The sequence below is a fragment of the Zalophus californianus genome, chromosome 2 (assembly GCF_009762305.2).
Source record: "Zalophus californianus isolate mZalCal1 chromosome 2, mZalCal1.pri.v2, whole genome shotgun sequence".
NCBI lineage: Eukaryota > Metazoa > Chordata > Mammalia > Carnivora > Otariidae > Zalophus > Zalophus californianus.
Genome location: NC_045596.1, coordinates 68,525,837 through 68,553,636, shown reverse-complemented (window position 1 = coordinate 68,553,636; position 27,800 = coordinate 68,525,837). Strand labels below are relative to the sequence as shown.

Here is a 27,800-nt window from a genome sequence, read left to right as displayed (position 1 = left end):
AATGGCAGAGCCAGAAAACAGTGAGTTGAGGAGTGAATGGGAGATGAAAAGAGACAATAGGTATGTACCGGGCTTGTAGAAATTTGAAAGAAAAGAGAACAAAAGAGATTGATGGACATGAACTTGGTGATGAGAGGGGTTTTCTTTGTGTGTGTTTCTAGTGTTTTTGGTTTGATTGTAAAGATGGAGGAGATGCTTGCTAATAAAGAGAAGGGAAAAAACCAGCCCAAGAGGAAATTTGGAAATTTTTAAGAGTGAAAATGGAGTGGGGGCGCAGGTGAGCCTTAAGCAGGAGAAAGATACTCCATCCTGGAGACGATTACATTTTGTTGGGTGTGAATATGATGTATAGTTAAGTGGGAAGTTGAATAAAATCTTGCTTGATGTCCTCAATTTCTTGAGGACATCAGAAGATGTGGTCTGTTAAGAGCCTTAGAGTAAGTTAAGGGGCTTAAGGAAATTGTGATGATTTGGAATATTATGAAAGGGAATGAGAGAGAGAGTTGAAAGGAATGATGAAAGAATTAAAGGGTATTGAGGGTCCAGTGAAAGTTGGAGATGATAAATTTGTGCTGGATCTTACCCATGTGGGTGTGTGATTTTTCTCTTGCAGGCACTCGGCAGCATGTGTGTGGAAGTAGAGGAGGCAGATGGATACCTTATTTATTGGGATTGAGGTTTTGCTGGATTGGTAAGGCAGAGGGTCAAGAGAGGAAGAACAGTAAGAGAGATCAGTTCACATATCACCCATTGGGTTGGGTAGAAGAGAAGAGCGGGTGCAAACATTAGTACATTTAGAGGATGTTCATTTTTTTAATCTATGAAATAAGAGGCTGAGAATGATGGAGGGAGGAGATGGTAGAGTACAAACATGCAGAGAGGTGGGGAAAGGTTTAAAATAGCTGTTTTGAAAGTGAGAGAACTGATTACGGACAAGCCATTTTTTTCCAAGCCCTGGTGAGGTAACAGTCATTAATTTTTATTGGAATCAGTTCTGGGAAGTTGTTCCTTTTTTTAATCTTTTTATTTTTGTTTTACCTCAGTGTCACGATGTACTATTGCCTCCTGAATAATTTGAGGTAATTTCCTTCTCTCAGACTTATGCAAATTTACAAAGTGATGATAAAGTTTATAACATAAATTAGTAAGTAATATCCTACATATGTGTCCCATGTATTTCATCAGTTAGGCTTCTATAGCCAATTCAAGTTAGGCTTAGACTGGAAGAATCATCTGAATGCTTTTTTTTTTTTTTTTAAAGTAGATATGAGATGCTTTAGTGATTGTTGCTTAGACTGTGACTTAGTTCTCTTTTGTCACAAGTTGCATTATTCTTTCAAGTCAGAAGTTTTTAATTGAGTAAAAGCACATATATGTGTGTGTGTGTGTGTGTGTGTGTGTGTGTGTGTGTGTGTGTGTGTGTGTGTATATGCATTGCCTTATACCTCTAATACAGTGAGTGATTTAAATATCATAAAGGTCAGTCGGCTCTTAACTAATGAAAAGTTAGGAACTTATTCCTGTACCATTGCGACCAATTTAAAAAATACATAGTATTCACTGGATTGTCATTAACAAACTAAAATTATCCTTAGATAAGACATCCCATCCATTAAGTTTGAAATATATAGCTGTATTTATTTAGTGTTCAACCATTTATACATGAACATTCTCCACTGCTAAGAAAGAGCTTTGATGAGGGGCATCTGGATGGCTCAGTCGGTTAAGTGTCTGACTCTTGATTTTGACTCAGGTCGTGATCTCAGGGTTGGGAGATCGAGCCCTGTGTCAGGCTCTGCACTGGGTTGTGGAGCCTCCTTTTTTTTTTTTTTTTTATTAAGATTTTATTTATGTATTTGACAGACAGACACAGCGAGAGAAGGAGCACAAGCAGGGGGAGTGGGAGAGGGAGAAGCAGGCTCCCCGCGTAGCAGGGAGCCCAATGTGGGGCTCCATCCCAGGACCCTGGGACCATGACCCAAGCTGAAGGCAGATGCTTAGACACTTAATGACTGAGCACCCAGGTGCCCCAGCGTGGAGCCTCCTAAAGGTTTTCTCTCTCTCTGTCTCTTCCCCCCTTCCTCCCTCTCTAAAAAGAAAAAGAAAAAGAAAGAAAAAGAGCTTTGATGAAAGAATAGCTCAGTATGGTTCTAGAGTTCCTACCATGATTGCTAAAGTGAATCATACTATCAATTTTTGAGATTTTGCTTGATTCGTGCTAAATGGCAAATAAACCATATTGCTGTTAGACATGAGCATCTCTCTGCAGAATCATTTTTAAAGAGTGCTCAGTAGTGTTACTTCAGTTTGTAATTTTTGCCTTTAAGAGACCCAGGTTGAGAAATGACATGTGTCGAGTCCTTTTTCTGGGCCACGGCTTATGCTGAGGTCCTCAGTGGCCTCCCATGGTCTTCATCACAGCCCTGCAAGGAGACTGCTGCTGTCATCTGATAGATGATGGAGTCTGAGAATAATATTTCTCCAGCATTCTTAAAAATGATTAACCTTTTTAGTCTTAAGAACAAAAGCTTATTGACAAAATACTTGGCTTAAACTATTCAAAAATGAATAACATTTTAGTCATCTAAAAACTTACTGCCATTGTTAATTCTGTGGTATATGTGTGTTTTAAAATATAATTTTACTAACTAGGTCTTTTTTAGAAACTTCCCTTGTTTTTGAATTAGTTATATTTGAGAAGCACCTAAGTTGAATATGGTGTTTTTCTTTTTTTATCCCTTACAAGTGACCTTTACTTTTTAAATTGTTGGATATTGGACAGTGTAGCTTAGGTCTGTGCAACATAGGATTTACTAAATTCACATGTGAAAGAGCTGTATTTTCTTACCCAGCCATTGGCAAAACTGGATAGTTGCAAGCCCCGTGCAGAGTAGATGAGCGTGCATGTTCTCATGAGGCAGGCATATCCCAAAGGAGAGAAAGGGACTGAGCCTTCTCAGTTCCTTTTCTCTTGAGTTGGTGGTCCTTCTTGGAAACAAGGAGGATATACATGTTTTCCTAATCATTTATATTAATTAATAAGAAGACTCATTTACTATGAAGTAATGTAATTATATCTTCATTGTTAATTTTTTTAAATCTGTTATGTATAGCAAATTATTCCAGGACTCCTGATGGTCAGTGCCATGTAACTGAATTTTAGATATTACATGTTTAGGAAACAAAAGACACCATTTTAGAAAACTTTGTAAAATTTCTAACCTCTCTTATCAGTCATATTTAATAAATTTTTATTTGAGTAGCTTTACTCAGCAACAAATATATATTGAGTTTTTTTTTTTTAAGATATTTATTTGTCAGAGAGAGCATGAGCAGGGAGAGCATACAAGCAGAGGGAGAAGCAGGCCCCCTGCTGAGCAAGGAGCCGGACGTGGGGACTCATCCAGGACTCCCGGATCATGACCTGAGCCGAAGGCAGATGCTTAACCAACTGAGTCACCCAGGCGTCCCTATATTGAGCTTCTGTGTTGTACATGGCATTAAATAACACTGTTAATTTGTTCTCCCTGAGTATGCCAAAAACATTTAGTTGAGGAAGTGCCAGAAAATTTTCTGTAATTCAGGTGGGTATTAAAAATGACTCTTCTGAAATCAAGTCTAACCATGCTGTTCCCCTCTTAAGGTGTAACTGTGTAAAGTGACAGTGATAGGGTTCATACAAAGTTTAAGTGAGACAACATAGTACTGAGTGATTAAGAGCATGGCTTGGAATGAGACAGACCTAATTTTGAATTCTGTCTCCCCCACCTTTTGGCTTAAGTTGTTTAACTTCTCTAAACTTTAGTTTCCTTATCTGTAAAATGAGGACACTGTATAGGATTTTATGAGATTTAAATGTTATTAACATGTCAAGTATTTGCATAGTACTAGGCACATTATAAATGCTCTTTGCTTGGTAACTATTATTTTTCTTGAATTTGGTAGATGGCATGTTTGTTCCTAACTCTGTTGTTGTTGTTTTTTAATCTGAGTTATGAATGTCACATAGATGTAGAGTCATTTCTTTCCAGTTGCTTAGCTCTGTCCCTTGGCAAATGGAGAAATGGAGAACCAGAAAAATTTGACCAGTGGTGTCTGAGGGTGAGGAGAATCCAATTCTCCTTGGACTCCCAGCTTCATGCTCCACCCTCTGTAGCACACATTTAAGCACAGGATTGAAGCATTGTATATTTTCAAGTAATATCGCTATTTGTGGAAGGTGATTAAATATGTACCTAATATTTTTAGATTTAATTGTTGAAGTTCCTCCCAGAAAAATCTACTCTTTTCTTTGCTACCTTATATATTCAGTATTATCTAAATGTCAGTTCATGTTTTAGTCCCTGTACCTCTCTAACCTTATCTTACACGCTTCCCATCTCATAAAATACATTCCAGTTGCACCAGCCTTTGGATTCCTCACCTACTCCAGGCTCGTGTCCACCTGGAGGTCTTAGCACACTCTTCGTGCTGCCCAGTCCCCTCTTTCTCTGGCACTCTGAAGTGTGTGACTTTGTCTCATCGCACAGTGTCACTCCTTCATGCCAATGTCGTCTCAGGGAGACCTTGGACAGCCTGTTGCCACAATAGGCATTCCCTTCCAGTTACCCTGTTTACTTCCTTTAGAACATATCACTAATGTAATTTCCATTCTAAATTTGTTTCATGTTTGTCTCCTGTACTAAAATGTGAACTCCACACACACAGGAATCCTCTTTGCTTCATTTACTTTTGTATTCACAACTCTCTATTTACCTTTGTATTCATCACTCCAGATAACTGCCTGGCATATATAGAAGATCAATAAATATTTATGAGTGAATAAATGAAAAGAATGAATCACTAGACTAAAAGTTGCTTGTGTCAAAGAAGCAATAGTTGTTCATTTCAAATTAGCAAATAGGACATAGCTCTTTTTCCATTAATAGTATTTGGTGAGTTCAAGGAAGACGTATCTTTTGAAAATAAGTTTCTTACGGCAATAAAGCAATTTAATATCAGGATTTGTGTGAAAAGTTAGGTTTCTTTTTTCTTCTTCTTCTTTTTTTTTAAAGAGAGCAGGGTGTAGGAGGCAGAGAGGGAGCAGAGGGAGAGAAAGAATCTTATGCACGCTCCACGTCCAGCGTGGAGCCTGATGCGGGACTTAGTCTCACAACCCTGAGATCATGACCTGAGCAGAAATCAGGGGTTGGACGTTTAACTGAGCCACCCAGGCGCCCCAGTTAGTTGCATTTTTAACAATGTATTATTCACCTAGCATGAAGACTGCTTGAATAACCATATGTATATACTGTCTAAGAAATGATCTTTTTATTTTATGAGGTTGTCTTCATAACTCTTCAGAATAAAATAGCTCTTAATAATTCTTAGGAGCAAAATATAAATATATTCTGAGTAATAGGAATATTTGCCTGTTTTAAATTAGTTTGATGAAAGGTTTCATAATTGCCTTAGGAAAATATGCAATTGTTTTATAAACAACAGTTACATACTCACATCTCTGAGTTGGAAGTAGAATGGTTATTCAAGCGTGTGTCATTATTAGGCTTCTCAATTTCTAATCTGCCTCCAATTTGTTTGTTAAAGAATATGGGTTTTACAAACAAGTGACCCAGTTGAGCTATAAACACACAACATTTATGAATATCTCAGCAAAAAAAAAACAAAACACAATTTATTGAGGTCTTGAAAAGTACAGTTTATTTGTTCTTTGAGATAATGTAAAATTACTCCTGTGTCAAGTTAATGAACAGTCTTTAGATAACTGAACAAAAGTATAACCTGTAGCATTGATTTGTTTGGTACTTTCAGCTCAGTTTGAAGGATTTTATAAGGACTCTAGTATCTGTTGTAAGAATGTAAGAAATATATTTCTGTTACAAGGATATTACATTATAAGTTATATCCTTTTTTTGAGGATCCTTGGAAGGAAATTTTTATGCTATAGTATGAAAATAGAGATACGTCCTTTAAATATATTTTTTTCTTACATAAGGACATTGTGAAACATGGAATTGAGTAGGTTTTCTCTTTTGTATATTTGAGCCAAAATTTATGACCAAAACACGACAAATACAGAATTGGTCTTTTGGTCTTAGATATTTTTAGTCCTGTTTTCCCATCCATTCCCTAGCCTTGGTTTATTTCCTTGTTTTTGTTTTCTTTCTTAATTTTAGTTTATATTCTCATGTTATAATTTATGTATTCTTCAGTGCTAACTTAAATGTTCTCTAGAATCTGTTGTTGTGGGGGATGGGAGACAGCATATAAATGAACAAACATATTTAGGGAACATCTATAAATTAAAGCAGAGTAGAATACAAAGATGAGTAAGATATGTTCCCTCCTTTTGAGTGACATTTGAATAGATAATAAGAATACAAAATACTGTGTGATTAGTATTATAATAAGAGAGCTATCATAGTTTTAGAAGACTGGATTTCCTTCTAGTTATAAAGAGCATTTTTCAAAGTATTATTTCAGATACATCCAGTTATATAGCCATTTCTTTTCCTAAGACTGTCGGTCCAGGTTTCATTTTCCTGCCCTCTTTGCTGAGCCCACAGGTTTATCTTTAAGAATTATGTATTCTAGGGGTGCCTGGTGGCTCAGTGGGTTAAGCTTCCAACTCTGGGTTTAGCCTCAGGTCATGCATGAGCTGTTGGTCTTCAGATTGAGTCCCTCCCCGAGTAGGGCTCCACACTCAACAGGGAGTCTGCTTGAGATTCACTCTCTCCTTCTCCCCTGCCACTTCCCCTGCTCGCGTGTGCGTGCGCTCTCTATAAATAAATAAAATCTTTTTTTTTTTCTGGTTTATTCTAAAGTTCATTTGTCTTAGATTTTTTATTAAAACAAAGTGCATTCCATGACCCTCACATTCATTTTCTTTAGTCTTTTTCCTAACGGTATTGTTTTGGGAATTGCGGAATTTAGAAATTCTGAGCTATAGCATGAGTTTAGTGAATTCTATATTCAGTCTAGGACTTAACCATAGATAAGTCCCTGCTTTTCACCATCTGATATATCTATGTACTGTCATAGAACCTTACCACTTTTCTCTAAATTCTTTTTTTTTTTTTTAAGATTTATTTTAGAGAGAGAGCGCACATTTGGGTGAGTGGGGGGAGTGGGAGAGGGAGAGAATCTTCAAGCAGACTTGCTGCTGAGTGTGGAGCCATATGCAGGGCGGGGCTCCGCTCAGCTCCATCTCAGAACCCATGAATCATGACCTGAGTGTAAACCAAGAGTCCAAAGCTTAACCCACTGAGCCACCCAGGCTCCCCTTTCTCTAAATTCTTAATTTAGATCTCTTCAGAGAAACATGCTTTCTAAAGTTTACCAGTAAGATTGATTCAAATTTCATAGATAACTGTTCTTTGGCTTTTATTTCATTTATTTAGTCATTCATTCAAAAGATTATGTAATATGTACTAGGAAATGCAGCTAGATATGATTTATTGAAAGAGTTGTATTTTAAACATATTATTCAGATTCAAAGTATCTGTATAAGACCACTTTTTTGACTTGATTTTTAAGTCATACCACACTTTGAAATGTACAGAATGAAAGTCAGTAGTTGACAATGCTTCATTAAAATTGTTTTTTTTTTCATCCACAGGTTTTTGGAAATGCTCCGCCAAATACGATGACAGAAAAATTTTCTGACCTTCTGCAGTTCACAACCCAAGTCTCACGACTGATGGTGACAGAAATTCGAAGGAGGGCATCAAACAAATCCACAGGTATTTTTACTGAAACCAGGAAAAACTGTTGGAATAGGCTGTTTGGTAAAAGTTCTATTAAAATTAAAGAGAAAACTGACACAGTTTTATCCACGTGGGTTTTAATTACCTGTCCCTGTTCCCATTCTCACACTTTCTGCTGTTGGTTGGTTCAACATCTCCCAAGTGGAGCAGTTGTACTCAAGACCATTGTCCTTAGACCTCCCATCCCCACCCCCTCTCTCCCACGAACACTGTTTCCTTCTGAACAAAATCCAGATTCAGGGCAGATCCAGGATCTGGCCATATGAATTTTTTTTTAGTCTACGTTTTTATTTCTTGTTTTCTTTTCTATATTTCAACCAAACCAAGCTGCTTGTAGTTGTGAACATGTCTGCGCTCTTATTTTTATCCGTTACCTATGATGGTTCACCCAGAAGGGACGCTTTGCCCCCCTAGTATGTCTACATCTTGGAAGCTTGGATTTTAAGTCCACTTCTTTGATGGACTGTTTCTCGATTCCCTTAAAGGAAAAACTTTCTCTTTGGAACTACTCTTTGTTTCTCAGTTCCACCAGTGGTTATTTGTGTGTGTGTCTTTATCTTCCTATTAGACCATAAACTGCTTAGAGGTCTTTTTTTTTTTTTTTTTTTTTTTTATTAGGGAAACAGAGAAAGCACAAGCAGGGGGAGCAGCAGGCAGAGGGAGAAGCAGGCTCCTCGCTGAGCAGGGAGCCCAATGTGGGACTCGATCCCAGGACTCTGGGATCATGACCTGAGCCGAAGGCAGACGCTTAACGACTGAGCCACCCAGGCATCCCATGCTTAGGGGTCTTTAACCAATAATCTTTACATATAGTAAGCTTTTTGTGAATGCTGCCTGAATAACTGTTCTTATTCATAATTGGGTAATTTTAAACTTCTTAAGGTATTATCCCTTTATCCAAAATTAAAGTAAGCTTTCTTGATTTTATTTACCATTAGTCATTTTCTAAATTAACAGTATGTCTGAGGGATTTCTATCTTGACTTTGTTTTATTTTGTTACTTTGGTTTTGTAATGGTCGTTTGAGTGCTAGCTTTCTTATTGAAGCCTGAGACTGATAAATTGATGATTTAAATTCTCTTTATGATGTTCCTTTGGACAATCACTTATCTTTTCAGCCCATCAAATTATTATTTTTCCAATAGTAACAGTAATGCTTTTGTTTAATCTTATTTTTAAATTTATTTTAAATACAGGCACGTATTTAAGGGTCAGGTAGTTAAAAGGTGTATTGAAAACAGCATCTCCCTTCCACCATCCTAGTTCAACTCCATTTCTCACTCTCACTCACTTTTTTTTTTTTTTTTTTTTTTTTTTTTTTAGCGAGGCACAGGGGACCCCGAGCTAACAGCCTGAGGTGCCGAGGTTTATTTTCCATACTCTCATATACCTTCTACAGCGATATGGATCTATAATGATTTACAGCAGGGGCGTAGTAAGGCACATTCCTCCATGTACCCAGGATGAGTCAAGCACGTAAGAATCTTTAAAACAGAATAAAGGAACAGAGGGGAGTGCCCAGTGTGCTGTTCACAGGACAAGGGAACGAAGAGGGTCACTCTCACTCACTTTCAAAAAAATTTTTTTTCTTTTTGATATTTACCTCTGTGTCTCTAAATGATGTGCCTACAGTGCGTGCCCTTGTTTTTTCACATTTAGATACTATCTTTTGACTTCCCACAAAAGAAAATGAGACTTTCACTCTGTAAAGCTCACCACCACTGCCTGTAGGTGCGTGCTTCCTAGGCACCTCCAATATTGTTCTGTCTTAATTTGATTAGATCAATATTATCTTATATAGACTATGAAAACACTATTTTAAGACGAGTCATATGGTATGGTGTGATTTCTTTCCTTGAAAACTTCTTTTCCACCTCCAATTGAGTTAATAATTGCCTATTTTTTGTTTACTAGTTTTCTAGATTTTCATCACACATTCATCCCCTATTTGCTAAAATGTTTTTCTGAATCTCCCCTGATTTGATTGAAGGCACCAGATACTCCCTTAGTTTCATCTTCTTGCAAATACCTCTTCCAGAACTTTCTGGCTTGTGTTAATCCGTTAATCCATGGTAGTTGCTCCCTAGGCCAGCTGTACAGCTGTCCTTTTTATATTTCCACTCAGTGTCATCTGGGCTGTCTTTCCACTTCTTTGGGATGGAACCTGTTTCCTGAATCTCAAGGCATTTTTTTTTTCTCAAACTGACTTTCCCATTTTTGTTAAGGCATCTTCTCCAGCAGCTTCCTGAGAAAAGATGCAGGGGGTTACCATTTAAGGTTTCGGATTTTATGTGTGTATGTGTGTTTGTTTTTGTTTTGTTTTGTTTTTTAGAAATCCCATTAATGAAAAAATTTTTTGACTGTTACTGTGTAAGATGGGTTCCCTTCTTTTTAATCAAGGAAGGTGATGTCTTTAGGCTGACAACCTTTCAGGTACCAGGACTTAGAACAACATGTAATTTACATGGCTTTATTGCAGAAAGGGGAAACAAAACCAGGGGTTCAGCAAGAGAAAAGGCACAGATCCACCACCCTCATTCTGTCACAGTAAAGTGTCCTCAGAAAATCCCTGATGCCCCTCCATTCCTAAAGTACAAACACAAATGTGGTCTTATCAGTGAAGAAATAAACAAACTGCTTATGATCTAGGCTGTTTGAGTACTGGATTTGAATGTCTGTCGGATGTTTACAGGAGCTGTTTGCAGATCCTTGCTGTTTAGCCCCAGGAGACTTTGGGGCCCAGGGGAAGTTAGAGGCCCTCCTACCAGAGAGAGGAAGCTACCAGTGTCATGGAAAGTTGAGTTTAGGTCTAGCAACTCCCTTGAGGATGTGATCGGTAGGGGGGTGTCTTAGCCAGGTCCTTCTCCAGGCAGCCCGGGGTGAGCTCTCAGGGTCATTTTGGAAAATCTTGCAGCTTGCATTATATTTATCCCCCTTTCAGTGGGTATCAGATTCTAGGTTGGAAATCATTTTATGTGAGAATTTAAAAATAATTTCTCCTTCATATTCTAGACTCCTACACTGCTCTTGAGAAATCGGAAGCTGCATAGATTGTTGTTTCTTTCTGTGACCTGCCTTTTTGTTTTGTTTTTGTTTTGTTTGTTTTTGGAGCATTTAGGGTCCTCTCTTCGGCCCTCCTGGTCAAAAATTTCATGATAACATGCCTTGGAGCATATATTCTTATACATTATGCTGAGTACTTACTGAACTTTGAAGTCTGGGAATTCACATCCTTTAATTTTAGGAAAATTTTGTGAATTATTTGTGTAATAATATCCTCCACTCAGTTTTCTTTTTCTATTCACATGTACCCCTGAGACTGTCCCTCTCATTTTCTTATTTTCTCATATTTTGTATTTTTGGTTTTTGACCCTGCCATCTATCCCTTCTATGGAGTTTAGTTTTGTTTTTTTTTTTCCATTTGTGACATTATAATTTTAATTCCTACGAGTTTCTTTTTTTATTAGTGTCTGTTCTTTCACAGATGCTCTTTTTAGCTCTGTTTCTTTCAGAAATTTTAATTTGTTCATTTTTTTGTTAATTTTTTGATTTGCTTTTGTCCGTCTTTTAGGTTAGAGGACTGTTTTGTTAACTTGCTTTTGTCAGTCTTTTAGGTTAGAGGACTGTTTTGTTAACTTGCTTTTGTCAGTCTTTTAGGTTAGAGGGCTGTTCTGTTAACTTTTGTCAGTCTTGCAGGTTAGAGGACGTCCTCGGCCATCTGCTCATGTGTAAGAACGGAGCCATAGAGAGTGCTGGTAGCTCTGCACTTGTGAACGGGGCTTGAAACCGTGGGCATCAGCCCGGTGTGATCCTGCTAGGCTGTTCTGTTGACTCTTCCCCCTGAGCTAGGCAGAGTCCCCAGTGAAGAATGTCCAGTTTCTACTTGGAAGATACATGTCTCCCTCTCAGCATTTTGGAAGCCGAGTAGAGGAAAGGTCTGAGGACCCTCAGCCTTCAGTGTGTAAGCTTCCGCTTGCTCCCTGTGAGCCTGCACCTGTGCCTGGTGTGATGGCAGCACTCCCTCACTCCCGCCCCAGCCCTGACACCCTCCCTCCCTCTTCCTAGTGAGCACACCTCCAGTCTGGTGCCCACATGGTGGGATCTGGGGGGCGGGGGGGTCTTACTGCTCTCTAACATCCTTTTACCAGGCCTTCTGTGTATACTCCCATGTTTACCTCTGTTTCCAAAGGTACCTGGTGCCACCAATTCCTGAGCCTCTTGGAGGTTCTTTTGTAGTTTAGTTGCTTTTTCATTTTTCCTGCACTTGCTTTAAGATTCTAGAGTTTGCTAAATCAGTTACCACTAACCTCTCTGCTATTTTAGTATCCAAAATGTTGCTTTCATCTTTCCTATTCTCTTTGTCCTTATGGGTTTAGGCTTTTTGAAAAATCCTTTTATAACCATTTTAGTGGGTGTATTAATCTGCTCAAGCTGCCATAACAAAATACCATAGACCAGTGACTTAAATAACAGAAATAGTCCTTCCCAGTTCTGGAGCCTGAAAGTCTAAGATCAGAGTGCCAGCATGATTGGTTTCTGGTGAGATCTTTCTTCCTGACTTGAAAATGGCACCTTCTCAATGTGGCCTCCCCTGGAGGAGAGGAAGAGAGAGCTCAGGTGTCTCTTCTTATAAGGGCATTAATCTCCTCATGAAGACCCCCACCGACATGATTGCATCTGAATCCTAATTATCTCTCAAAGGCTCCATCTCCGATACCATCACATTAAGAGTTAGTGCTTCAACAGAGGAATTTGAGGGAGAGGGGCACAATTCAGTTCATAGCCGTGGGACTTCAGGAGAAAGCAGAGGTAAATGCATGTGCACAACCTTCCATCTTTAACCGGAGCCCGTTATGGGGTCTTTGGAGCAATAGCCATTAAAATATTTTTAGATCGAGGGACTAAATCTCTTATTCAGAAGCAGTACATTATATTAATTGATGTATGGATTTTAAAGTGAGGTGATTTTAATTATACTTGCAGTCCTTAAAGCAAGTTCAGTGAAAGGTGGTAAGATGGTTTAAGGTAACCTCCCAGCCCTGTCTTCTTGTTTCTCCATGCGCAGGGGGACTCCATCCTTTTTGTCTTTTCCTGATTTCAGTTATTTCTGTAGAACAGAGAAGTTGCTCTTAAATATAAGATTTGTGTGTTTTATGCCTTTTTAGCTATTTTAAACAGGTAACATGAAGGGAAATTTTTCTGTTCTATACTGACTCCTGTCATTGAATTTTCTTTCTTGAGTGATATCCCTAGATTAGAATAAAATATTCCCCAAACTGTATTTATACTTGGTTTTCTGTTGCTGTCTTTTTAAATACCTAATCTGCATCTTTGTAGAAAAACGCTTTTCTGCACTAGAGATTTGTTTTCCTAAATCCTCTTACGATTTTACATATATAGGGTAGGTTTTTCGACAAAATGAAAAGTATCTTAAATGGCGTACAAGATGTCTTATTGTTAAATACAGTAATAGTTACACAAGTTTTTCCTTTAACTTTTTATGTTGAAATACTTCTAGACCCACCAGAAGTTGCAAATATAGTACATAGAGCCCCCTGAGCCCCTCTTCCATTGCTGACTTCTTGATTTCCAGGTGTTTTTAAGATATATTTTTCCAGATCATATAATTCCGTACAATTTTTAGTTTTAAAATTTATTGAAATTTATTAACTTCAGAATCCATTGAATTGAAATTCAAGTTTTGTAGATATTACCTCCACGAGAGAAACCTTTCCTGATCACCCTATCTCAAATAGATCCTTTATCCTCTATCCCCACACCAGTGAATATTTTATTTAGTTACCTTAAATACTTCCTATAGAGCTTTGTTATCTGAGATATCTCGTTTACTTAATTTTATTGTCTCTTTTGTTCACCCCTGTATCACCTAGAGGACTACTTGTCACAGATGAGGTGCTCAAAAAATCTTTACTGATTTTTGATAGAGGATTTCTCTGTTTGCTTGTTTATTTTTTTTAAATGCTTTGAGAATTGGAGTAGTGTTAGAAAAGCCAGACTTACTGGTGTTTAAGAGAGAAAAGTGTAATTTTGGAGCATCTCCTTTATCAATCTTAAAGACCCCTGGCTGTGGGAATTCTTTTATTTTTAGTTTTTAACATTGGAAGTTTCTTTTGGTCAATTTTGTTATCAAACTTGGATGGAGGGGTGCCTGGGTGGCACACTCATTTAAGTGGCTGCCTTTGGCTCAGGTCATGATCTCAGGGTCCTGGGGTGGAGCCTTGCCTTGGGCTCCCTTCTCAGCAGGGAGTCTGCTTCTCCCTCTCCCTCTGCCCCCCACCCCTGCTCATGCACTCTCTCTCTCTCCCCTCTCTCTCAAATAAATAAATAAAAGTCTTTACAAAAGATACTTTGATGGAGATTTTTTGATCTTTTGATTTTTCTAGTAAAAAATTTTCAAGATCCCTAGGTACATTCTGAATCATCTTTTTTTAAGATTTTATTTGAGAGACAGAGAGAGCCTGAGTTGGTTGGGGGGAGGGGCAGAAGGGAAAGCCGACTCTGCGCTGAGCTTGGAGCCCAGTGCGAGCCCAATCCGGAGCTTGATCCTAGGACGCTGAGATGATGGTCTGAGCTGAAATCAGGAGTCCACTGCTTAACCAATTGAGCCAGCCAGGTGCCCCTGAATCATTTTACCTCTTATATATCCCATTCTCATTTTGTGATTGATTGATTTTAAGTGTATTGTACAGTTTACTCGAAGCGCAGTGTCTTACAGTAGGTCTCCTGACCTTTTTTATCTTGTATAACTGTAACTTTATACTCATTGAACAGCAACTCCCCATCTCCTCCTTCTCCCAGCCCTTGGCATCATTCTACCTTTTGTTTCTATGAATTTGGCTACTTTTGATATCTTACGTGACCTTTATTTCACAGGAAGTTATCATTGAAAGTAATTTTGCTATAATTTACATGCACATAATTTTTCTCCAGAAATTGAGCCCTCTGTGATTCATTTGAAAGTTTTCTCTATTTGTTGTGCATCACAGCAAGGTTATTTTTTCAGGACTCCTCTGAATTTGGTGTAAAGTACTTGTTATTTTGTTTGTTACCTAATTACCCCTCACATATCAAGTCTTTTTATCAGATCACTTGTAATATGGATTGTAGTTATCTCAGTAGGAAGATATGCTTATCTGCAATTCTCTTGTTTGAATCCATCAGAAGTTAGTAAAAATGGAAACATGCAAAATGGAATCAAGGACTGATGTGTAATATATGAGGGCAGTTTGACAGTTCTCGTTTTCTCTGTGTCTCCCATAATTCTCTCTTGGTTATTGCCTCCATGTGGCTTTTGTTAAAAATATGTAGTGGCCCTCAACTAATTTGAGAAAATTTATAATTTTGTGGCCATATTGTGTGCAGAGTATAACTTAAGACTTTTTCCTGCCTCTTGTATTTATTTATTAAGTTGGACTATGCAGTCTGCTTAGTGCTAAAGGCATGTGGTCCGTATATGTCACTGAAGCAAAAAATCTCCACCCATGTAAAAGTAGTATCTTCAGTTTATTGTTAATGACATCACTGTGTGATAGATGCTGCTGTTAAATACAATGGTATGATCCCCAGTGGGCGGCGGCCTGGTGATGGAGAAGCTGGTGGATGCTTTGGCACAATTGGCATCTTATACAGCATCTGTGGTGGGATTAGTGTAATGTACTGAATCCCTGAGTAGACAACCCAGCCTCTTTTTTTAAACAGAAAAACAGGGTGCCCCGCTGTCCTCCAAGGATTTCAAAGCCACAACACCCTCAGGTAATTTTATTCCCAAGGTGTGGTTGTGTATTATCAAATGAAAAAAGAGCATGGAAGCTATGAGTTCTACTACTATTTTTCTGACTAACTTGTGGAAGTTTTTTGGGGATGGGAAAGAGTTTTTTAGGGCTTGGTTTCTTCATTAATGAAAAAAGAATGTAATAATACTGTGGATTTGTTTCCCATTATCATCCTGTTGCATAAGTTTGAAAATGACTATGCTTAAATGCAAAGGAAAAATTGTATCGCACTAACTAAATTTTGCCTTCTGATTGTTCTGAATGTTGTCTAACTGAATTCACTTATATTCTGTCTTTAAATTTCTTTTAAAATTGTCTACTTTCTATTAATCTAATAATGAGCTCTACTAACTCCATTTCTGTATTTTTCAGTTAACTTTATGTATTGAAATGCAGTGTGAAAGCTAAAGCTTGAATCGAATGATTGGCAACTCTCAATATGGGTTAATATTAATATATGTTCCTTTCATTAACTCTTACAACCTTCAGTTAAATCATTTAAATTTGTATTTGTTAAATATTAGTGAAATTGAAAGATCCTAATGCAATTTTTTTTTTTACTAGGAATGTTTTTCTTTCAAAGTTCTAAGAAACTATGATTTGTGGAGGTTTAATTTAAAATTACTTTCTAGTATATGTAATTTTTAAAGATCACACTGAATGTTCAAGACTTTTGCAGTGAGCTTCTTGACTCATTTAAAATAAAAAGTGGGAGATCCCATTAAGGTGTTTTGAATGGCAGCATACTGAAATAAGTAGGTGAAAGTGAGATAGTTCTTATGAATACATTTGTTATCTAAAGATCCTTTGTCAATGAGGTCTTCTCTACATTCTTCCCAAAAAAGGATGGTTATTAAGTTGGTAAAGTTGTTAGATACTGTTAATAATTACACTATCTTGGTCTTTTTCAAACTTTATTTTCCCGTGTATTATTTAATCAGCTCAGCGATCCATTGAACTGTTGTAATGTTTAATAACAATTAGAACATTGAGGGTTTTTAAAAATCTGTTATTTGTCTGTTCTTATCTTGAGGAATACCTTAATATTCATTGTCAACCAACACAAGAGTAACCACACATTTGTATAAATGCCCACTGTCGCTCAGGTAAATAGAACTGTTGCAAGCCGAGGGTACATTTTTGGTGTTTTGGTTCTCAAAGTAAGCATTAGCATTCATTGTTCATAATTGACAACTTACCGAATAGCAGTTATTGAGTAGCAGAAAAGACATATTTGTCCAATTTTCTTTTAGCATTAATAGCATTATGTTAAAAAACATGGGTGGCATTGCAATTCCCTCAGAATGTGTCTTACCTGTAGCTCTCTAGCTTTCATACCGGGAAGGTAGCTTTGTTCGTCTCTTCAGCATCTTTCTTCTTTTTGTCCTGTCAGAAGCATAGGTGGTATTGACCAGTTCATTTTCTAATCAGTGTTTTTGTTGTTGTTGTTATGAAATAGAATTTTTTTTACATTGATTTCATGATGGAATAATCAATTTGAAGACTGCAGGTAGTTTTTTAATATGTTGAGTTATAAAGTTGGAAATGCACAATTTAACACCAGAGTTGCCTAACTTGTGCAGAAGCCTAGAAAATGAAAGCACAGCATGTCAGCCTTTGAGAATTTTACTTACTGGAAAGGAGTCATCTTTATTACATGAGCATTTAATTCCTATTAAGGAAAGAGGGCTTATGTGTTAAATATATATATATATAACACTTATATAGTGTTAAAACCTGGCCCATGACAGGTTTGCAAGAAAAATTTGCAGATCAATTTTTACTAATGATCTCAGGCCACAATTGCTAAAGAATGTTTCTCAGTGACATTCTTTTATTTGTTTGCTCCCCTCTCTATTGAGACCTTCACAATTTAACTAGCCTTAAAACATTACTTTCTTTATATTATTACTCCCCTTCTCAGAACTTTCAGGAATCTCTGTTATCCACAGTAGACGCAAACACTCTTGATGTTTTTAACAAGTTGAGCTCAAAATGTCCTTTGACCTCTTTAGCTTGACTTATTCACTCATTTAACAGATATGTATTGACTACCCACTTAGTGCCAGTGATGTGCTTCATACTAGGGATTGGCAGTGAACAAGGCAGACAAGGAGTCTGCTCCCACAATGTTTATTTTCTAGAGAGGGCGAGAGGGTATAAATCAGTGAAAAGAGGAATACAAGAATTTCAACACTTTTATGATACTGAAATATTAAAAATAAGCCAGGATTCTTTTGGCTTCCCTCTTTTCCAGTAAAAAAATTTTTTTAAATCACTATCTTTATCTCTTACAGGCTAGACAGCTTGGATTTGAATATAAGTTCTGTCACTGACTAACTGTGTGGCTCTAGGCAAATTATTCATCCTCTCCGTTTCTCAGTTTGTATTATTATAACAGGTATAATGATAGAAAATAACTCATAAGGTTCTTGTAAAGATTAAATGAGTTAAATCTTCAAGTACCTAAAAGAGTGTTTGTTATACAGTTAAGACTTAGTAAAATTAAGCTATTTAAAATTTTTCCTATTAAAATACTCTTTGAAATGGAAGTATATAAAGATGAAATATGCCCAGCAAAGTATCCAATGTAAGTCTTGTATTCATTCAATTATTTAATGAAACACTTTTATCTTGATTGTCTTAAATGGAAGAAAAAAATACCTCGAAGGCAACCTAAATTCTATTTATTCTACAGTTTGCATTTTTATGATGTGTATTAAGTGTACATTAGCAACTTATCAGGTTGGTTTTGATAAGTGAACAGATTGGACTTACTTTTTGACACTTTATTTTTCCAATTTTATTTTATTGTTATGTTAATCACCATACATTACATCATTAGTTTTTGATGCAGTGTTCCATGACTCATTGTTTGCGTATAACACCCAGTGCTCCATTCAATACGTGCCCTCTTTAATACCCATCACCAGGCTAACCCACCCCCCTCCCCTCTAAAACCCTCAGTTTGTTTCTCAGAGATTTTTTTTTTTTAAAGATTTTTTTTTTTATTTATTTATTTGAGACAGAGAGAAGGGGGGAGGTGGAGAGAGAGAGAGAGAGAGAGAGAGCATGAGCGCACATGAGAGGGGGGAAGGTCAGAGGGAGAAGCAGACTCCCTGCCGAGCAGGGAGCCTGATGCGGGACTCGATCCCGGGACTCCAGGATCATGACCTGAGCCGAAGGCAGTTGCTTAACCAACTGAGCCACCCAGGCGCCCCTCTCAGAGATTTTTTTGACACTTTAATTCATCTCATATATTGATAGAAACATTGATGAGCTCTGTGCTGATGAAATTAAGCACATGGTTCAGGATTTGTCCATTTTCCCTTAACCTCTCAAACCATAACTAAATTTACTTCATAGATTCCTCCAACGCTGCCATTCTGTGCCTGACATTCACTATTCCTACTGTCGGCTGTTTAAGTCGCCCCTCGTGCATATCACTGGGGCGGCTCCTGATTTGGATCACCTCCACCAGAGTCTTTGCCCTTCCAGTTTGTCTTACACATCACCACTACATAGTCTTAGAACGATCCTTTCATCATCTGCTTTGCTTGAGAAACTACACTTGTTTTCTCTTGCGCAGAGAGTCAACAGCCTTTAGATTACCTTCTTCATAAATTGGCTTTGATTTTCTATCACTACTGTCGATGCTGGACTCTAATTCTCAAAATTGTAGAGTATTAACGCAGTGTTATTACTGTTCTTTGTCTTGATCTTACTTATTAGGCTCAGTCTTCTATTTACACTTTTGTTTTAATACTGTGCTTTCAATTTCTCTGTCCCGTGCCTTCCCTCCCACTTCCTAGACAGACATATCTTTGTTTTCCAGGTATGTTTAGCTCAAATTTTACCTTTCTCCTGACTCTTTTTGACAAGCTCGTGACGTAACTGTCCCTGAAATATTTAGGTTGACTTCTCCGCTTCTGTATTGATATGACGATATGCTGTAAGGGCCTAGATAAAGCATTAAAATATTGCTCTTTTTAACAGATTTTACACAGAGCATGCAGTTGTGCTGATATAAAGCGTGTGCTTAGTAAATGATCATTTTTTTTTGCCAGGCTTTAAAGAAGAACCACTTTATATGTGATATCCCCCCACCTCATGGCTCTCCTTTGGTTTTATAGAAGCTGCAAGTCGGGCCATAGTCCAGTTCCTAGAAATCAATCAGAGTGAAGAAGCCAGTAGAGGTTGGATGCTTCTGACAACAATTAATTTGTTAGCATCCTCTGGTCAGGTAAGTTCTTTGTTTTTATGTTTGATAACTTGACTTCTTTTTTTATCCTCTTGGAATTTTGTGAAGTTAAATTTATCATTGTACCCAAATAAGGTTTTATGATAATCATTATATTCTTCTAATGCTTCTTATATTTTATTTCATGCTTCTTGTAACATCTCTATGAGGAGGTTTCTGTTTTATAAATTTTACACCTGAGGAAATGCCTAACTTGAACAATGTTTTCCGTCTTTGTCGTGTCATAACACGTGGAACACGATAGCGTGCGTACATGTGTGGGGCACAGTGCTGGACTTCTGTGATTGTAGGCGAGTAACTCGCCTCGGAGCCCTGGCTCCATCTGGCCCAGACCAAACGCTTCTGTGACCCATGTTAGGGCCCTTGCCCTAGAAGAATCATTTGGTCACTTCACTAATAAGGAGTAAATGACATGGAAAATATTTTTAAATTCTTCTAATTTTTATGGAAAATAGGGGAATACTGACATTTTTAGGATAATATATATTCCCTTCCCATTTGATTTATTCTGGAGATTGCTTGCGGGAACCCCCCCACATACACACCCCCATCACCTTTAAACATCTGCCGTGATTTGTGTTGCATCTACTCAGTGATGAGCTGTTTGGATACCTGATTTTTGGCCTGTGATGTTGTGGGCATGAAAGTTTATTCAACTTTCTACAGTTCCAAGTAGAATTACCTATCAAAGTTAGTATCAGTCTTGAGAATGGCTACTCTCTAAATTACAGTGGGCTTTCAAACAACTCACATCATTTAATAATGGGACTGACAGAGGTGACAGTGACTCTAGTCATACTGCAGTGACAGGCTGCAGCAGAAACAGTGCATATTCCTTAGTAACTGTATCCTGACACTAGTCACTAACCTCAAGTAGTAGCGCTTGGACTTTTTCCCCTTAGAATGATCTATTTCCCTTTTTTGTTTGCTAGTTTAGGTTTGTTTGTTTCTTTCTTAAATCACAAAAGGAATCAGACCAACTTGTGCTGATGTACCTGGGACTTTCCAGATTTTAGCCCGGAAGGCCCACATCCCAGACAACCCTGAGTCCTGGGCAAATGGAGCTGTTAATTTACCCCAAGTAACCTTCAGATAGTCCTCAAGAGGCCCACTGTTTCCATGTATCAGTGACCATACCAGAAGACCATCAAAATGTCGATATTATTTGCTGTTGATGGTAGCTATAAATGCCTCCATATTACTGACCAAAATTTGGTTTGGTTTAGAATAGCATATAAAATAATCATTTTTAATTGGAATATTTCTAAGTTTTTTTTTTTTTAATTTTTATATATTTAAAGAGTGAGGGAGAGAGAGCACGAGTGGGGGTGAGGGACAGAGGGAGAGGGAGAAGCAGACTCCCCGCTGAGCAGGGAGCTGCTACTTGGGGCTCCATCCCGGGACCCCGAGATCATGACCTGAGCTGAAGGTAGACGCTTAACCGACTGAGCCACCCAGGCACCCTGGAATATTTCTCAGTCTTATTCTTATTTTCTGTAGATGCTTTCTCAGGTGTGAACAGAAAGTGTGTCCTTACAAAATACCTAACAGAGTAGAAAGTGAATGAATGTGGATTAACTTAAATGTGTACAAATGGACAGATTCCCTTAAAAGTGTAAGAGAAGAATGAGGAGAAACCTAATCACTTTTTGAAAAAATTGCAGATGTTTCCGATTACTAGTTTGGATACCAAGTTATACTTTTAGTATATCAGTTATAAAATGAAAATGAAAAATCATACCATTTTGCCTAATGGAAAGGGAAAAGCTAGTAATCACCTAACTAGAAAAAGAAACATTTTATTTAAAAAAAAAAATTTTTTTTTAAAGATTTTATTTATTTATTTGACAGAGAGAGACACAGCGAGAAAGGGAACACAGCAGGGGGAGTGGGAGAGGGAGAAGCAGGCTCCCCACTGAGCAATGAGCCCGATGCGGGGCTCCATCCCAGGACCCTGGGATCATGACCTGAGCCGAAGGCTGACGCTTAACTGACTGAGCCACCCAGGCACCACGAAAAAGAAACATTTTCTTTAAATTTTGTATTTTTATGTTAATCACCATACATGACATCATTAGTTTTTGATGTAGTGCTCCATGATTCATTGTTTGTGCATAACACCCAGTGCTCCACGCAGAATGTGCCCTCTTTAATACCCATCACCAGGCTAACCCATCCCCGCACCCCCTCCCCTCTAGAACCCTCAGTTTGTTTTTCAGAGTCCATTGTCTCTCATGGTTCCTCTCCCCCTCCAATTCCCCCCCTTCATTCTTCCCCTCCTGCTATCTTCTTCTTCTTTTTTTTCTTAACATATATTGCATTATTTGTTTCAGAGGTACAGATCTGTGATTCAACAATCTTTGACAATTCACAGCACTCACCATAGCACATACCCTCCCCAATGTCTGTCACCCAGCCACCCCATCCCTCCCACCCCCCCACCACTCCAGCAACCCTCAGTTTGTTTCCTGAGATTAAGATTTCCTCATATCAGTGAGATCATATGATACATGCCTTTCTCTGATTGACTTATTTCACTCAACATTACACCCTCCAGTTCCATCCACGTCATTGCAAATGGCAAGATCTCATTCCTTTTGATGGCTGCATAATATTCTATTGTGTATATATACCACATCTTCTTTATCCATTCATCTGTCAGTGGACATCTTTGCTCTTTCCACAGTTTGGCTATTGTGGACATTGCTGCTATAAACATTGCGGTGCACGTACCCCTTCAGATCCCTACATTTGTATCTTTGTGGTGAATACCCAGTAGTGCAATTGCTAGATCATATGGTAGCTCTATTTTAAACTTTTTGAGGAACCTCCATACTGTTTTCAAGAGTGGCTGCACCAGCTTGCATTCCCACCAACAGTGTAGGAGGGTGCCCCTTTCTCCGCATCCCCGCCAACATCTGTCTTTTCCTGACTTGTTAATTTTAGCCGTTCTGACTGGTGTGGGGTGGTATCTCACTGAGGTTTTGATTTGGATTTCCCTGATGCCGAGCGATGTTGAGCACATTTTCATGTGTCTGTTGGCCATTTGGATGTCTTCTTTGGAAAAATGTCTGTTCATGTCTTCTGCCCATTTCTTGTTTGTATTATTTGTTCTTTGGGTGTTGAGTTTGACAAGTTCTTTATAGATTTTGGATACCAGCCCTTTATCTGATATGTCATTTGCAAATATCTTCTCCCATTCTGTCGGTTGTCTTTTGGTTTTGTGGACTGTTTCTTTTGCTGTGCAAAAGCTTTTTATCTTGATGAAATCCCAATAGTTCATTTTTGCCCTTGCTTCCCTTGCCTTTGGCGATGTTTCTAGGAACAAGTTGCTGCGGCTGAGGTCGAAGAGGTTGCTGCCTGTGTTCTCCTTTAGGATTTTGATGGACTGCTGTCTCACATTTAGGTCTTTCAACCACTTGGAGTCTATTTTTGTGTGTGGTGTAAGGAAATGGTCCAGTTTCATTCTTCTGCATATGGCTGTCCAGTTTTTCCAACACCATTTGTTGAAGAGACTGTCTTTTTTCCATTGGACATACTTTCCTGCTTTGTCAAGATGAGTTGACCATAGAGTTGAGGGTCCATTTCTGGGCTCTCGATTCTGTTCCATTGATCTATGTGTCTGTTTTTGTGCCAGTACCATATTGTCTTGATGATGACAACTGTGTAATAGAGCTGGAAGTCCGGAATTGTGATGCCGCCAGTTTTGCTTTTTCTTTTTCAACATTCCTCTGGCTATTCGGGGTCTCTTCTGGTTCCATACAAATTTTAGGATTTTTTATTCCATTTCTGTGAAAAAAGTGGATGGTATTTTGATAGGGATTGCATTAAATGTATAGATTGGTCTAGGTAGCATTGACATCTTCACAATGTTTGTTCTTCCAATCCATGAGCATGGAACGTTTTTCCATTTCTTTGTGTCTTCCTCAATTTCTTTCATGAGTATTTTATAGTTTTCTGAGGACAGATCCTTTGCCTCTTTGGTTAGATTTATTCCTAGGTATCTTATGATTTTCGGTGCAATTGTAAATGGGATTGACTCCTCCTTAATTTCTCTCTTCTGTCTTGTTTTTGGTGTATAGGAATGCCACTGATTTCTGTGCATTGATTTTATATCCTGCCACTTTACTGAATTCCTGTATGAGTTCTAGCAGTTTTGGGGTGGAGTCTTTTGGGTTTTCCACATAAAGTATCATATCATCTGCAAAGAGTGAGAGTTTGACTCCCTCTTTGCCGATTTGGATGCCTTTGATTTCTTTTTGTTGTCTCATTGCTGTGGCTAGGTCTTCTAATACTATGTTGAATAACAGTGGTGATAGTGGACATCCCTGCCGTGTTCCTGATCTTACAGGGAAAGCTCTCAGCTTTTCCCCATTGAGAATGATATTCACTGTAAGTTTTTCATAGATGGCTTTTATGATATTGAGGTATGTACCCTCTATCCCTATACTCTGAAGAGTTTTGATCAAGAAAGGATGCTGTACTTTGTCAAATGCTTTTTCTGCATCTATTGAGAGGATCATATGATTCTTGTTCGTTCTTTTGTGAGTACATTGTATCACGTTGATTGATTTGCGGATGTTGAACCAGCCTTGCAGCCCAGGGATAAATCCCACTTGGTCATGGTGAATAATCCTTTTAATGTACTGTTGGATCCTATTGGCTAGTATTTTGGTGAGAATTTTTGCATCCATGGTCATCAAGGATATTGGTCTGTAATTCTCCTTTGTGATGGGGTCTTTGTCTGGTTTTGGGATCAAGGTAATGGTGGCCTCATAAAATGAGTTTGGAAGTTTTCCTTCCATTTCTATTTTTTGGAACAGTTTCAGGAGAATAGGTATTAATTCTTCTTTAAATGTTTGGTAGAATTCCCCTGGGAAGCCATCTGGCCCTGGGCTTTTGTTGGGAGATTTTTGATGACTGCTTCCATTTCCTTAGTGGTTATAGGTCTGTTCAGGTTTTCTATTTCTTTCTGGTTCAATTTTGGTAGTTGATACATCTCTAGGAATGCATCCATTTCTTCCAGGTTATCTAATTTGCTGGCATAGAGTTGCTCATAATATGTTCTTATAATTGTTTGTATTTCTTTGGTGTTGGTTGTGATCTCTCCTCTTTCATTCATGATTTTGTTGATTTGGATCATTTCTCTTTTCTTTTTGATAAGTCTGGCCAGGGGTTTATCAATCTTGTTAATTCTTTCAAAGAACCGGCTCCTAGTTTCGTTGATCTGTTCTACTGTTCTTTTGGTCTCTATTTCGATTTCTGCTGTGATCTTTATTATTTCTCTTCTCCTGCTGGGTTTAGGCTTTATTTGCTGTTTTTTCTCCAGCTCCTTTAGGTGTAAGGTTAGGTTGTGTATTTGAGACCTTTCTTGTTTCTTGAGAAAGGCTTGTATTGATATATACTTTCCTCTTAGGACTGCCTTTGCTGCATCCCAAAGATTTTGAACAGTTTTGTTTTCATTTTCATTGGTTTGCCTGAATTTTTTAAATTCTTCTTTAATTTCCTGGTTGACCCATTCATTCTTTAGTAGGATGCTCTTTAGCCTCCATGTATTTGAGTTCTTTCTGACTCTCCTCTTGTGATTGAGTTCTAGTTTCAAAGCATTGTGGTCTGAAAATATGCAGGGAATAATCCCAATCTTTTGGTACTGGTTGAGACCTGATTTGTGACCTAGGATGTGATCTGTTCTGGAGAATGTTCCATGGGCACTAGAGAAGAATGTGTATTCCGTTGCTTTGGGATGGAATGTTCTGAATATGTCTGTGAAGTCCGTTTGGTCCAGTGTGTCATTAAAAGTCTTTATTTCCTTGTTGATCTTTTGCTTAGATGATGTCCATTTCAGTCAGGGGGCTGTTAAAGTCCTCCACTATTATTGTATTGTTGTCAGTGTGTTTCTTTGCTTTTGTTATTAATTGGCTTGTATAATTGGCTGCTCCCATGTTAGGGGCATAGATATTTACAGTTATTAGATCTTCTTGTTGGATAGATCCTTTAAGTAGGATATAGTGTCCTTCCTCATCTCTTATTACAGTCTTTGGTTTAAAATCTAATTTGTCTGATATAGGATTGCCACCTCAGCTTTCTTTTGGTGTCCATTACCATGGTAAATGGTTTTCCACCCCCTCACTTTTAATGTGGGGATATCTTTGGGTCTAAAATGAGTCTCTTGCAGACAGCCTATCGATGGGTCTTGTTTTTTAATCCAGTCTGATAGCCTGTGTGTTTTGATTGGGGCATTTAGCCCATTTACATTCAGGGTAACTATTGAAAGATACGAATTTAGTGCCCTTGTATTGCCTGTAAGGTGACTGTTACTGTATTGTCTGTGTTCCTTTCTGGTCTATGCTGCTTTTAGGCTCTCTCTTTGCTTAGAGGACCCCTTTCAATATTTCTTGGAGGGCTGGTTTCATGTTTGCAAATTCCTTTAGTTTTTGTTTGTCCTGGAAGCTTTTTATCTCTTCTTCTATTTTCAGTGACAGCCTAGCTGGATATAGTATTCTTGGCTGCATATTTTTCTCATTTAGTGCTCTGAAGATATCGTGCCAGTCCTTTCTGGCCTGCCAGGTCTCTGTGGATAGGTCTGTTGCCAATCTAATGTTTCTACCATTATAGGTTACATATCTCTTCTCCCAAGCTGCTTTCAAGATTTTCTCTTTGTCTCTGAGATTTGTAAGTTTTACTATTAGATGTCGGGGTGTTGACCTATTTTTATTGATTTTGAGAGGGGTTCTGTGTGCCTCCTGGATTTTGATGCCTGTCTCCTTCCACACATTAGGGAAGTTCTCTGCTATAATTTGCTCCAATATACCTTCTGCCCCTCTATCTCTTTCTTCTTCTTCTGGGATCCCAATTATTTTAATGTTGTTTCGTCTTATCATATCGCTTGTCTCTCAAATTTTGCCCTTGTGATCCGGTAGTTGTTTATCTCTCTTTTTCTCAGCTTCTTTATTTTTCCATCATTTGGTCTTCTATATTGTTAATTCTCTCTTCTGCCTCATTTATCCTAGCCGTTAGTGCCCCCATTTTTGATGGCACCTCATTAATAGCCTTTTTGATTTTGACTTGGTTAGATTTTAGTTCTTTTATTTCTCCAGGAAGGGTTTCTCTAATAACTTCCATGCTTTTTTCAAGCCCAGCTAGTATCTTTAAAATCATGATTCTGAACTCTAGGTCTGACATCGTAGTAATGTCCATATTGAGTAGGTCCCTGGCAGACGGTGCTACCTCTTGGTCTTTTTGTTGAGGTGATTTTTTTCGTCTTGTCATTTTGTCCAGAGGAGAATAGATGAATGAGAGAACAAAATGCTAACAGGTTAACAACGTCCCCAGAAAATATACTGTAAACAAAGCAGAAAAGACCTGAAACCAGGGGAAAAGAAAGGGAAAGAAAGAAAAAAGAGAAAAAAAGAAAAAGATAAAAAAAAAGAACAAAACAAAAAAAAAACAGAATATGATCAAATATGATCAGGCTAGTGCATAGATCAGTGCCACACACTAGATTTTGGGCGTATTTTGGTCTGTTAGAAGAAAGTGCCTCCTAAAATTTTAAAGAAAGAAAGACTTATATATGTACAAAATAAGGGTTGATACAATGAAGGGATGGAATATGACTAAAGATGAAAAGTATAAAAAATTTTAAAAGAAGAATTGATAAGGTCCTTGAAAAAGAAAGAAGAGGATTAAAAAAACAAGGGGGAGAGAATGTGATCATGCAGGAGACTAGAACAAAGCCATACACTAGAGATTTAGGGTATATTTTGATCTGTTAGAAGAAACTGTATCTCAAAATTTTAAAGAGGGAACAACTTATATATATATGCCAAAAATAAGGGTATCTACTATGAAGGGATAGAATATGACTCTAAAAATGAAAAATAAAAAATTTTTTTTTAAAAAAGGGATTGATAAGATGTTGGTTAAAAAAGGGAAAAAGAAATATTAAAGAAAAAACCAGTTAAAAAAATTAACTTTGAATGAC

The 27,800-nt window shown here is 37.8% G+C and overlaps 1 protein-coding gene across 5 annotated transcripts in view; it reads left to right on the top strand.

Moving 5' to 3' along the window:
• The window catches only part of WDFY3 (WD repeat and FYVE domain containing 3), a 266,868-nt gene that overhangs the window by 92,252 nt on the left and 146,816 nt on the right, over positions 1–27,800 (top strand). For all 5 annotated transcript variants that reach the window (XM_027599902.2, XM_027599904.2, XM_027599903.2 and 2 more), the window contains 2 exons: positions 7,619–7,742; positions 19,692–19,801. In XM_027599902.2, the coding sequence (XP_027455703.1) occupies positions 7,619–7,742; positions 19,692–19,801 (234 nt within the window). The remainder of the gene's footprint in view (positions 1–7,618; positions 7,743–19,691; positions 19,802–27,800) is intronic.